Source organism: Myotis myotis, unplaced genomic scaffold (assembly GCF_014108235.1).
Source record: "Myotis myotis isolate mMyoMyo1 unplaced genomic scaffold, mMyoMyo1.p scaffold_m19_p_10, whole genome shotgun sequence".
In the NCBI taxonomy this organism is placed as follows: Eukaryota; Metazoa; Chordata; class Mammalia; order Chiroptera; family Vespertilionidae; genus Myotis; species Myotis myotis.
This window is the reverse complement of record NW_023416314.1, coordinates 16061518-16075297: the sequence shown is the minus strand read 5'-3', so window position 1 is coordinate 16075297 and position 13780 is coordinate 16061518. Positions and strand designations below refer to the sequence as shown.

The 13780-nt window shown below is 41.4% G+C and overlaps 1 protein-coding gene across 1 annotated transcript in view; it reads right to left on the bottom strand.

Moving 5' to 3' along the window:
- MMP20 (matrix metallopeptidase 20) overlaps positions 1-13780 on the bottom strand; it is a 38297-nt gene extending 24517 nt beyond the window's left edge. Inside the window, exons 1-4 of the mRNA XM_036324578.1 lie at positions 13655-13780; positions 6549-6796; positions 2845-2993; positions 643-768 (exon numbers count right to left, since the gene is read on the bottom strand). Coding sequence (XP_036180471.1) covers positions 643-768; positions 2845-2993; positions 6549-6796; positions 13655-13780 — 649 coding nt within the window. The remainder of the gene's footprint in view (positions 1-642; positions 769-2844; positions 2994-6548; positions 6797-13654) is intronic.

Sequence of the window (13780 nt, the reverse complement as noted above, 5' to 3'; positions counted from 1 at the left end):
AAATATTTTTTATTGATTTTTTACAGAGAGGAAAGGAGAGAGATAGAGAGTCAGAAACATCGATGAAAGACAACCATCGATCAGCTGCCTCCTGCACACCCCCACCGGGGATGTGCCCGCAACCCAGGTACATGCCCTTGACCGGAATCGAACCTGGGACCCTTCAGTCCGCAGGCTGATGCTCTATCCACTGAGCCAAACCGGTTTCGGCACAGCCTTCTCTTTCTTATCCTCACAGTTTCACACTGAAGAATTCCAGATGGCATGCATGATGTTCTGGAGTTTCATCCCCATCCCCATCGCTTCTCAGGAGAGTCCTGACTCCCTCAGGCCATTTCTGAATGCAGCCTATTTCCAAGTACAAGTAAAAGACAATACATACTATGGAGGTGAGGAAACAGAGCTGTGTGCGGAGGGGGAATTGCTGCTTCTTGAGATTATATGCTATGAATCAGAGACCAGACAAGTCTACAGCACAACTGAGGGAGGGTCTTTCCTTTTGGATTTTTGGCTTACTTGTTTTTCCTAGCCAGCCCCCCTAGTTAAAGGGTGGCCTGGGGCGTTGAACCTCAGGGTTTCATGATGGAGGCCCAGAAGAAGGTACAATATTTTTCCAGGTTATGGTGAATTGTGCATATATACCATTCATTCCCATAGTCCACTTCTCAGCATTGTCGAAATGTGTATCTCCTCCCAGGCCTTCTCCAGGTGCAAATGCATGGGCTAGCGTCCCGCGGGGCCCATCGAATGGGTAGGAATCCCCATGATCTAAACAAGTGAAGAAAAATGCCAACAGTGTTTAGTCCATCTGGCAATGGTGGGATACATAACATAACTTTTTGAATAGCACTGATACTTCTCGTACAAATGGATTTTTAATATTCATATTTTATAAGAAGTTCGGTGTCAATGAGTAATCTGTCAGTTGGAAAATTAAAAGGCTTTTTTATATTTCAAAGATAGTAAGCATTAAAAGTAAAAAATGTACTCCTGTTATTGTCTTTACTGTGATATCTATTAGTTGACGCGTGGCAGACTGTGAATGGCACCCACGCCACAGATTACAAAAGGAGAAAGCACAGATGGTCATTTGACAGTGATCTCTTCCGCTGACTGGCATGTGGATGCATTGGTAGAGTGCAGCTTTCAGCGTATGATTTAGCTAAGACACGAACAGCAAAGTGAGCATGTGTGTGCTTCCTGTTTGAATAGCACAATACAATCCAATCCAATTTAAGGAAGTGCCACAAATTTCTCTGTAATTTTGATAGACTTTCATGTGTAAAACTCATGACAGTCATAACAGTATTTATAAAACCCCAACTTTTAAAGCTTCATATATTTTTGTTTTATTATCTATATTTAATTAACACTTCTTTACAAACTTAATAGAAAAGGAGGAAGAGTAAAATGAGGGATGGTGTAGAAGCTATGTTTCACAGTTTATCAGGATTTTAGTGATGAAACATTTTATTAAAAAACAACAGATGTGGGGAGGGATCAATCGGGGGAAAAAGGAGACATATGTAAAACTTTAGACAATAAAAAAAAAACACCCCAAACAACAACAAAAACCACAACAGATATGCATACCCCGTTGGCACAGACACCAGTGTGGTGATGGCCAGAAGGAGAGGGGGCGGGTTGGCGGAGATGGGGAAAGGGGTGTAAATAGGGATGTCTGTAAGAGTGCCAACAATAAAAATTAAGTTATAAAAAAGTAAAACCTCAAAACAACAAACAAACAAAAACAACACCACCAAATTCTGGTGTGTCATTTCCCAGGTTTAGGTGCACTGCAGGTTGTGTGACCTGAGGCACCTAATGAAATGGCAGCACAGTCCCTAATAGGCTTGTGTTTTAGGGGACAGGGTGCAAGCATGAACGACGTTAACTCCATCACCCCAAGCTGCCCTGGCCACATTGTCCTGCCACTTGACTGGGGTGGCCTTGGTCCTCTGGGAGCGGAACCCACCATGGGCCATCTCTAAAGGGCTTGTGCTCAGGCAAAACTTGCTTGATCTTCTCTCTCCTAGCTTCTAAGCAGGGTTCCCAGTGACATCAGATTAAAATTAAGATCAAGAGTTGGAATAAAAGGGACACTTAGAAATGTTATCCTTGGAGGGTAAGAGGCAGTGGCGGCGATCACTTACCTTGTTTATAGGACGCTAAAGAGAGAAAGTCATTTCATGGCCTTTCCTTTGTCTACTAACTAGATAAGGTTTCTCTTGAAAAAGGTTTAGAGAGCTCCACCAATCTCTGCGCAAAGTTATGCCTCTATTGCTTGCCAGGGTGAGAAGGGATGGAGAAGCAGGCAAGTAGGAGGCAGGCCTAGTGATTCCACAAGTTGTCTGCAAGTGGGGGCCAGACGGCAACCCCACTCTCTTACCCACTGAAGGAAATAAATTTTACTGTCAGGGCCACTGTAAAATTTACTTTCTTCAGTGAGAATTCAAAGTGGGAGATTCTTGGCTAATAGGGAAGGGGATATAAAGCAATGAATACATCACGGGAATGGTATGAGGTCATGTGGCCACCCAACCAATGGGAAAGCTAAATCTGACATTCTCTGTCCCTAATGGGGCAAAACCATAATGAACACATGTTACACGGAGTCCATTCTACAGCTCAGTCTAATAAAGACAAGAAATGTTGAGAACTCCTCTGGTTCTATTTTCTGGCCAGATGAAGGTCATGACTTTGCCATGATCTTCGCCTCTGCCCATCACACTACTGCACCAAGAAGGATTGTGCTGATCACTTGGATTAAGTATTGTAGAAGGAAAAGTATTGGAACATTTCTCCTTTGAATTAGCAGACAAAACCCAAGAAGCACCACAGTACCTCCTGTTTCAAAAGATATCATGATATCTGCTTCTCCTGAATTTATTTTCACAAAGTTCAGAGGAACAGCGCTACTCCAGGCCTGCAAAGCCATTTCTACCGCCTTGTCTACATCAGCAGAGGTCATGGACGAGGTGTATTTGGATATTCTGTGAAATAGAAGGAACATGTTTTTCTTTCAGTAAATGTCCCTAAGTGAAGAAGTCAAGAAATTATATTGTCTGTATTAAAACCTTAAATAGTGAACATAAATTTACAGTGTAGATTTTGTCCTCCAAACAATAATTCTTATTTTGCTTTCATATTCGTTAAAATACTGAAACATGTTAAACAATAAGAAAAATAAAGTGAAGAAATGAAAGAGTTGAGAGTTTCTGGTGCTGAAAGAGTTTGCCTTTCATTATTACTATATTTTCTCTAATTTTGAAGAATCATACTTTGTGAAACATGACAAGTACCAAGAAGTCCATTTTCCCTAATGTGGTTTTAATTGAGAAGAGCTCTCTGTTCCCCCATAAGGGACGACTGAGAATTTTCAGTTGTAAAAAATAAAAATGTGGAGTTGGAAAGTTTTGCAAACTTTCATTCAAAGGCCATCAGGATTTCCCCAGGGCCTTGTGGGGAATATTTAAATGATGCATTTTAAAAGAGGAAGTGCTCTCTTGAACTGGAAAAGGCTTGAGTCTTTCATCAAGTCCTGGTAGGACAGTGACATCTGCAGGCAGAAAATTAAGGAGATTTTTTTTTTTTTGGTGATGGTGGGGACGGGGAGGGGCGGGGGTTTGGGGGGGTGGTGGAACAAACAGTTGTAGAGAGAGACAGTTGGTTTTCTAACACATGCTGCCCTGGAGCGGGGTGGGGGTGGGGGGGTTGGTTTCTGGCAGCATTCGAAGGAAGGGCTGGAGAGAGGAACTTCACCTGGAGACTTGCTGGGATGGAATTCAGATGCAGAGTGAGGGACAACCCTGAGAGCAGGACTGAGCCTACTGTCTCTCTTTCTCCAGCTCCTAGTCCAGTCTTGCACACAGTAGGTATTTAGCAAATATACTTGATAAATGGATGAACTGATGAATAAAAGTTAATGGTTTTTAGGGCCTACTTGGTGGTTCTCAAATTTTAGTACCCATGATAACTACCTATGGAGATTTTTAAATATATAGGTGTAATCCAGAAATCTGCATTTTTGCAAGTGTCGTATAGGTTATTCTGATGCAAGTGGTAAAATCTCAACCAGAAACCATGAGAGGTAATCCTTAAAGGGACCATTTCGTGCTTTCAAAATATGCCAAGACCCCTATATAACAAAAATCAGTGGTTTAATCACAATTCTTTGTAGTTAGCACTTGAACTTCCCTTACAGTATGGACAAGTCGGCCACATCTTTGAGCCAACTGTGTGCTGGGCTGGAGAAGGCAGAGACACCAGGAGAGAACAAGAAAAGTCCTGGCCCCAGGTCTGGAGATTGATAAGCAATAGTGATAATAGCTAATATTCTTTGAACACATACTATTACACTGTTCTAAGCACTTTTTTAAACACGCGCCATAAAATTTTCACAACACCTTCAGGGTTAATTATAATAATCTACATTTTATGATTCATCAGGATTTGATCCCAGTTCTGACTTCAAAGCTTATGCACACAAGCACTGTGATATATTTTGTCTTTTAAAATCCTCTGGAATCCAGTAGCTATGTAGACAGAGTACTAGGCCTTCCGTGATGGGGTAGGGAGTTATTCAGGAGCAGGCGTGGATGGGCAGTGGGAGTTTTGAGGCTGTTTTGGAGCTGCCCAACTTATCACAAGAATATTACACCTCTCCAAGTCCCACATTATCCTGATCTATGTCCCTTGTTTTTGCTACGCATATTCACAGACTAAAAGTCTACGATAAGTTTAAGAAAATGAGGGGGAAAAATTCCATGGGTTTATATAAATTTTTCCTGTCTTATCCTAATCACCTCATAATCACTATGTTCATCCGCTTATCAATTGTTTCCCATAAGGGGAACAGATGCTTTGATTTTTGTGATTCTTAAGCTGAAGCCAATGACTAATAATTGTGTTCAGAACGCCACCTTATGGACTCAGAAGCTCATAGCAGCTAATTAGTGGCCTTGGTTTGCACCCTCATTTTGATCACAGTTTAACAACTGGCTCTCTGAAGAGAAACTTTGGTTTGTAGGGTTTGCAGATTTTCATATTCTAAACACTCTCATTATGACTAACTTCTAGTTACCAACTTGTCACCATGGAACACAAAGTTGGGAAGAATTGAGCAGTGGCAATCATTTCCCCATACAAATAGAATAGATGTCAATGACTTCGTGAACATAGGTAAATGTAGTACAGTATAATAATTAAAAAACAATGGTTTGATTACCTCTGTTTATAATATAATTTATTTAATTGTAAGATCATATAGCTTAGTTTTTAATAATGGCTCTGTTTAGCAACCAGCTCACAAAATTCTTGGAAACTTAACAACTGGCTGCAACACTGCAGAAAATGTCAGGATTGGCTGCTGTGAGCTGTTAGTAGCCAGCTCCAGCGCACCATCGCTGCCACTGTTTTAACAGCCCAGCCTTTCTCCAGGCCCAGATATCGACCAGACGTGCTCCTCCAGACAACGAAGTCTGATCCTGACCCTGGTCTGGCTCTCGGGTGCCCTGGATTGAAGTCCAAACTGCGTAGCCTCCTGTTCTAGCGCCCTCCGCCCCCTCCATCCTCACTTACCCTCATTGCTCTTCCTGCGCCCTCTACTCCTCCGCACGCCCTGCCCACTGCCCTGCCGCTCCAACACCAGGCCATTCCACTCCCTGCGGCTATTTGCTTGGCCTGCTTTTCTACCTGGAAAACCTCTACATTTGCGAGGTCTTTGGCAAAGATAGAAACAGGAGCTGCCCTTTTTCCATGCCGCCTCTGTCTGGCATGTAAGAGGCCCATAAGTCCACTGGCAGACTGCCTGCTTCCCACCCCACCCTCAGGCGGGGGGATGGGCACCACGCGTGATCCCTCCAGCGGGCCTGGGAGGGAAGCCAGCGCTGACCCCAGGCTGCTGGGATGGAATTCCCATGTGATGACCTAGGGCACAGGGAAGATGTAGGTTCTGGTTGGGCATGTCCCCTCGAACTACACAGAATCCTTGCTCCGGGCAGAAGGAGGCCAGAGGGTGGGAGTGAATGTGGAGGTGGGGAGGGGGGAGAGGGGGGTGGAGTCGGGGGAAGGGGAACCTGGGGCTAAGGGCCCACAAAGGACAAATTTATTTTCAAAATTGAATGCCTATGATAGGTACTTAATAAGTCGTCAATAAATGACTTTTTCAATCCATGAAAACAATGAATTTACCGATAGGGGAGTTTTATCATATCCTTTTGATTGAACAGGTTGTTTTAAGAACACTGGTGGATACTGTCAGCTTATTAACTCTAGGCTAGATTCTTTTTCTTTAAAGATAAATGTGTTGTCTCTAACTGGTAAAATTGTAATACCTAAGATGGCCAGCAATTACAGCAATCCTGAAATCATATTTTCTAGTGAATTTTCCATTGTCATTGTCTAAAGATTGAGCCTAAACAATCTTTCTTGTGCTTGTGATGAGCCATGATATTTATACAGAACAGAAGGAAGATTTTTTTAAAAGAAAAGAAGGAAAGAGAGAGAGGTGTTTCTGTATGAATTTGGAAAGACTCAGATCTCATTACCTGTATGTCAAGGTATTTTTTTTCCACTTGGGTTCACCTGGGAAGAGGCGGTAGTTGGCCACGTCAGGGACTCCGCAGCGAGGCCTCTTGATCACGTCCATTGTGGACCGGTCTAACTTCCCCGTGACTTGAAGGCCAAAGAATGCTTGCAGCTCCTTAATCTTCTTTACTATGGAATTGCTTCCTCGTACAACCATCTCACCAGCCTGGTGCCCTCCTTTCTTTGTGTAGAACTTGTCAAGATATGCCTGAAAGGGAGAGGCGGGCTGACATACCTACAGCACAGTCTTGGGGAGTACTCATGCTCAGGAAATATTTTCTGGATATATGAAAAATAGTGCGCAGAGTATATTTCCATTTTTGAAAAAATTTATATATATTTGCATAGGTAAAGCTTAGAAAGAAATACAGTGTGCCAAATTACTAACAACAATTATATTTTGGTAAAGGGAATTTTAGTTAGTTAGTTCATTTATTTATTATTATTTTTTGCTCACCTGCATTTTATAGTTTCCCTACAATGAATAGGTATTGTAAGAGAGAAAAATAATGGAAGGAAAAAGAACATTCCCTCCCCCCCCCCCCCAATGAATCATTTATTTGTCCTTGACATCTGTACCCAATTTATGAAACAGACTCTCCTAGTCCTCTGGTGAGCAGTTATTGGTATCATATTTTCCTTAGACACCAATGTTTTTAACTCTCAGAGGCTTTGTGCTCCAGCCTCTCACCTTATGCAAAGGCAGAGGTTCAATCCATTTTCCTGCTGAGGCTTTTAATCAGTTCAGGTGTGTTCAGTGTGTGGGGTTGAACTTGTTTCTGTGGGGCAGCTTTCCTGGGACAGGCTCTTTGTCCCTTGAGACAAGTAAAAGTAATCAGCCTATATAATAAAACCCTAATATGCAAATCAACCTAACTATAGAACTACCAGCAGCAGAACGACTGGTTGCTATGACACACACTGACCACCAGGGGGCAGACGCTCAATGCAGGAGTTTCCCCCTGGTGGTCAGTGCGCTCCCACAGAGGGAGTGCCACTGAGCCCAGTGGCAGTGGTGGGAGCCTATCCTGCCTCTGCTGCAGGCGGGCAGTAAGGAGCGAGGGGTCCCACACTGTGAGAGCCCAGGACTGGCAGAGGGATGTCTGACTGTGGCTTAGGAGGAGATCAGGCCCAAGTCAGCAGGCTGACATTCCCCGAGGGGTCCTGGACTGCGAGAGGGCACAGGCCGGCCTGAGGGACGCCCCCCCAAGTGCAGGAATTTTGTGCACCGGGCCTCTAGTACATTATAAAGATTTCATTTGCACATAAAGCTTAACCCTCTTATATATCATTCAAAATACTTTTCTATGACTGCTTAGGTGAAGTGAGTGAGGCAGAGTCACACAAATGCAGAATCAGAACCTGCTGTTGATCCAACTTATTTCAGGAAAATAAACAAGGAACAGTTAAAGATTTATATATACATTTTTATTATATATAAAATTTTATATTTATACATTATATATAAGGTATTTTATTGCCTATAAATAGCATTTATTTAGATATTCCATGAACTATACACTTACTTATATTCTACATAAATTATGTATGTTTTAATTTGCATGTTATATATACATATTTACATATGTAAATAATAAACCATTGGCAGCAATCTTAATGTTTAACAATAGGGGGTTTGTTAGATATAGTATTATATATTCATGTGCAGTAACACTAGTCCTCGGGTAACGTACCTCCAGGGTAATGCTGGCTTTGTAGAATGAGTTGGAAGCATTCTTTCCTCTTCGATGTTTTGAAATAGTTTGAGAAGGATAGGTATTAATTCTTCTTTAAATGTTTGGTAGAATTCACCTTTTGAAGCCATCTGGTCCTGGACTTTCATTTGCTGGGAGTTTGATTACTGCTTCAATTTCACTTCTAGTATCAATCTGTTTAGATATTTTATGTTTTCCTGGTTCAGTCTTGGAAGGTTGTATGTTTCTAGAAATTTATCCATTTTTTTTAGATTGTCAAATTTGTTGGCAAATAATTGTTTGTAGTGTTCTTTAATGATTCCTTGTATTTCTGCGGTGTCTGTTGTTATTTCTCTTTCATTTATGATTTTATTTATTTGGGCTCTCTTTTTTTGTATTGGTAAGTTTGGCTGAGGGTTTGCCAATTTTGTTTATCTTTTCAAAGAACCAGCTTTTGATTTCATTTATCTTTTCTATGGTTTCTTTTTTTAAATTTCTATTCCTGCTCAGACTTTAATTAGTTCCATCCTTCTGTTGACTTTAAGTTTTGTTTGTTCTTCTTTTTCTAATTCCTTTAAGTGTAGAGTTAGATTGTTTATTTGGGATTTTCCTTGTTTCTCAAGGTAGGCCTGTATGGCTAGGTACTGTTCTTCTTTGAAGAATTATCCAATGTTCTGAGAGCCTAAATAATTCCAGAAATTTCTTGCCAAAATTATTGATAAGGTTTTAGCATAATTTTCAGGGTCAAAATATTCAATTAGGCAAATAGATGTGCACTTAGAATTGTGTGTGTGTTAAATCTAACACTCATGCACTGTTGGCTCAACATCTGATTGTGACCCTGGGTCAAAGATCTCAGCACATATCAGACGTGTCCCATTCACCCTCCTCCCTTCCCACTCCCCACTGTTAAATCACAGGGTTAAGGGTCCAGGTGGTTCCCTCTCCACTTCTCTTTCAATGTTTGAGAAATAAAAACAATGGAGTCCCAGAGAGTCTGTCCCAGCAAACCAGCGTCCCAGGTCTCCCCCTAATTCTATTTCACTGCATTTTCCTAGTGTCCTTCTTGAGAATTAAGAGTTTAAAACTCAGAGTTAATTATGCTTCAACACAAGGTGAAATTCAAGATACGGTTTCTTCAACATTTCTTTCTACTTTGGCTAAGTCAGAGAAAGGGAGTTGAGAACTTTTGATGCTGTGTGATAAATCCCAATAGAATATTCCCTAGGTTTTCAGAAATTCCTTTACATTCTTTTGATTTCAGCTTTCTCATCTATAAAATAGGGTTGGTATCTGTCCTACTGACCACAGCAGTGTGAGGATCCAATGAGACCCTCATTGTGAAAAGTGCTTTTTAAAATATATATTTTTTCAATCCTCACCTGAAATGGGAGGATACTTTTTCCATTGATTTCTAGAGAAAATGGAAGGGAGGAGAGAGAAAGAGAAAGAGAAACATCAATGTGAGAGAGACACATCAATTGGTTGCCTCTTGCATGCGCCCTGACCTGGGTCCGGGATTGAACCCACAACCCAGGTAAGTGTCCTTGACTGGGAATCGAACCAGAGGTCCTCCAATGCTTTAATCACTGAGTCATTCCGGCCAGGGCTGAAAATGCTTTTAAATGTATAAAAATATTTTAATATGTATACTAGTATATCCTATATAGTAAAGAGCTAATATGTTAATTAGACCAAATGGCAGAACGACTTTCCTGAACAACCAGCGGGTGGAGGGCAGGGCCGCAGGGCCATGAGGGCCAAGCCCCTTGCATGAATTTCATGCACCAGGCCTCTAATATTTTAGTCATTAGTATTTTACTCATTAATTCCACTTCTGGAAATCTATCCTGAAAAAGTAATCCTTCAGATTAGGTGATGTACAAAGATGTTCATAGAAACATTATTTATATGGAAATAATTTATGTGTCCAACAAAAGAAATTATTAAATTAAAACTCACTTATACAGGAGTGAGCAAAAGTAGGTTCACAGTTGTTCATATGGAAAAAGACATGCATTATGATTATTACAATGATTATTATTAACTCTGTGTTTTGTGTACTCACAGCTGTAAACCTACTTTTGTTCACCCCTGTATTCCGGAATAAGTGTAACTCTTCAAAATAATGTTCATGACAATAGTATAAAAATAAATATTTTCTTGTGACATAATAATTACTGAGAAAGATAGGAACCAAATATAATAACATTTAAAAATATCTCTGTGCACAGAGAGTAAAATGGTAGTAAAGACACCCAAATTTAACAATTTATATTTGGGAAGTTTTTATTTTTTTAATGATTCCATAATAATGTGATAATAAAAATTTATACTATTTTTAAGGACAATTTAAGAACCTGCTTTAAATGTTGTATTGATATCACTAATTTTTAAAAAACAAACAAAAAGAATAAAACCCTGGATTAAGACAAAGTAAGCATTTCATCATCCTTCATTTTTGAAGCCTTTCTGTTCATCAGTAAATCAGAATTGAATGGGTATAAGTGGACATTAAATACATCAACTAAAATCCTGTTCATCTTTTCAGCTGTAGATTTCTATGTTTGTGGGTTTGAGAAGCAGCAGATGGTATTTGGAAATATTGCCTGTCTGTGTTTCCAGGCACAAGAAACCCCTTGTTCTCTCCCAGTGAGTGATCAAATGGAAGGAAGAGAGCAGTGTGGGAGCTGTTTATCCTGACGCCGGCTCCCAGGCCCCAGGTGATCCACTGGCCTTGCCTGTCTCTTGGACTCAGCCAATGACTTCTTCCTGTGGTCTCTCAGCTCTTGCCAAACTAGCCTGATGCTCCTTCACCCCCCAAGATGCTGCACTGTCTATTTCCTCTGCCTGGACTGCTCTGCCTCCGGATCTTCATGGGACTGGCTCTTTCATGTAGCCCGGGGTCATCGCGAGTGCCACTTCCTCGGAGAAGCCTTCCTGGATTACCCAGGTGAAAATGTGCCCCACTGTCCCAGTCACTCTCTGTCAACCTGGTTAATTTTTTTCCAACATCACATCACTTTCTGAAATAATCTTGGACGTTTGTCAATTGACTACGTGTTTATCTCCCCCCAGCACCTTGCCATGCCCTCTAGTATCCCCAAGTAAGCACTGTCAGCCCAGGGACATTACTTGTTTTGTTCATTGATGTTTATCCAAAACTTAAAACTGACCCTGGCACCTAGCACACAGTCAGCAATCAATAAATCATTGTTGAATGAATGAACTTAAACTGTCTACTTTCGTGCTGTCTTATTTGTTGTATTTTAAGGCTGTCAAAGTTATATGATTCTGTAAACCAGAAGGTGGGGCACTAATTTTTGTTTTAGTCACTGGGACCCACATTAGAGGTTTGCCCAGATTATTCTAAGAATGAAAGAGTGATACCTGTTTTTGTTCGGAGCTGATGACTGGGGATTTGGCAGGCAGGAGGTGTTGTTTGCCAGGTGGCAAGGTGTTGACAGGTTTTCTTGGTCCTTGGTCAAAAGTCATTCTGAGGGCACATCATTAGGAAAACAGACCGAGGCTGGCTTATTTTGGAGAAAAAGAAGTAAGGGATCACTAAAAATCCCCAATATTGCCAGGCCACCTGATTTTTCCAAATGCTCCTGCAAGGATGGCTTTTCCCAAATGTTCTAGTCTTCTTCCGGTACAAACTGTTAATTTTTAGGTCAACTAATTTTTTTTTTCTGTAAAGGACTGAAAGTTAATATTTTTGGTTTTGCCACACTCCATTGTGGAACGAAAGAGCAATAGATGACAGGTAAGTGAATAGGTGCGGCCGGCATCTCCGACGACCATAGTTTGTCAGAACCTGTACTAGCATCGCGGTCTCCATCCACCTCAGCTCAGTCAGGCAGCAGTGTGCTCCTCCTTCTGGGGTCACGAAGTCTCCGCTGTGTCCGAATCAGAGCGGCATGAGGTGGGCGAGGCAAAACCACATTTGGAGAGAAGGGACCCAAGCAAGCTAGGTGGCACCGATGAAATGCAATTTAAAATAGACGCCAGTATTTGAGCTATGTTATTTTGGATTGAATTCCTCTAAAAGTGGACTCGAGTCAAAGGAAGTTTAACTCAACAGGCCTGTACTTGGCATTCACTGTATTATTTGTGGGCGGGGCTGATTGATATGCAAAATGTTTAATGGCTGGTTGGCAGGGGGCCTGACCAGTCAGGATGGATGAGTGGTGTGAACAGTCAGTAGGAACAAGATGAGGTACTTGTAGGTGAACATCAGCGCTGCAGGGCAGCTCCGCAGGCAGCACACAGGGGTAGCCTGGCAGGCAGGAAAGCACCCCGGGGGCAGGCTTGGTAATCACAGATGTGCTGTCACTTAGACTCTTAAAAGAGAGGCCCTGGTGCAAAAACATCTCATCCACACACCTTTCATTACTGTTGGAAGTTCCGTCATATGAGACTTGTTTTTTTTTAGGTTAAAGATTGCCACCTTCCTATTAAATGCAAAAGAACAACAAAAACACTTAGAAGAATATATACAGGGGTGGGCGAAAGTAGGTCTACAGTTGCCTTGTGACATTCTTTTGAGTTAATAAAACTATTGTATTGGATGTCTTTTTCTACACAAACCACTGTAAGCCTACTTTTGTCCACCCCTGTACATTGAATACATTGAATCACTTTGAGTCACACGTAGTCTTAGCAAAAATTCCAATAGGAATTATTTGTATCAGATCCCTCCCAATAGTCATTTGGGAGAGATTTTAAAAGGGGAGATACAGAAAATGAAAGCAAATGGGGAAATGCTTTAAAGAGGAAAGACTGTCAAATGAGAAGCAGATAGGTACCCAGGAAAAACTTAGTTCACTTTAGATGTTGATCAAGTTTTCCCTGAGCACAGGCGGACTGCCAGGAAGCCTAGTTACTATATGCCAACTGTACACCTCAATTGCTGCCTTTATTTTCCTCATACATTATTTCTCAAATACTTCTTTGGTCTTTTTGTATGGCATATATTTTTGCAAACCACCTCAAATTCTGTAAGAAGCAAGATAACTAGGTAGATAATTATTCAATTATTTATTTAGTCACACAAACGTACACCTAACATGCACCAGTCAGTCTTAGTTTCACAGCAGATGGAATCTAGTGGCTTTCAATGGACTTATAAGAAGACTAGAGGCCTGATGCACAAAATTCGTGCAAGGGGCTTGGCCCTCGTAGCCCCGGCTTCGTCAGGAAGGTTGTCCGGACAGTCGTTCTGCTGTTCGGCCGTCCGGTCTAATTAGCATAGTATGTTTTTATTATTATAGATTTTAAAACAATAACAGATTTTCCCCTTATTTTCTCGTTATACTCTTAGTTTCCTGGGGTGGGAAAAGGAAGAGGGAATTCTGCAAAGATTCACAAACCTGTGCGAGGTGGTAGTTGTTCCTTGAGGTCCTGGGGGTGGCTGCAAATAGGGAGGGGGCTGCAGAGGAAAAGTTCAAAGCCGTGATGAGGAGGAGAGCGAGGCCAGATGCAGGCAGCAACTTCAT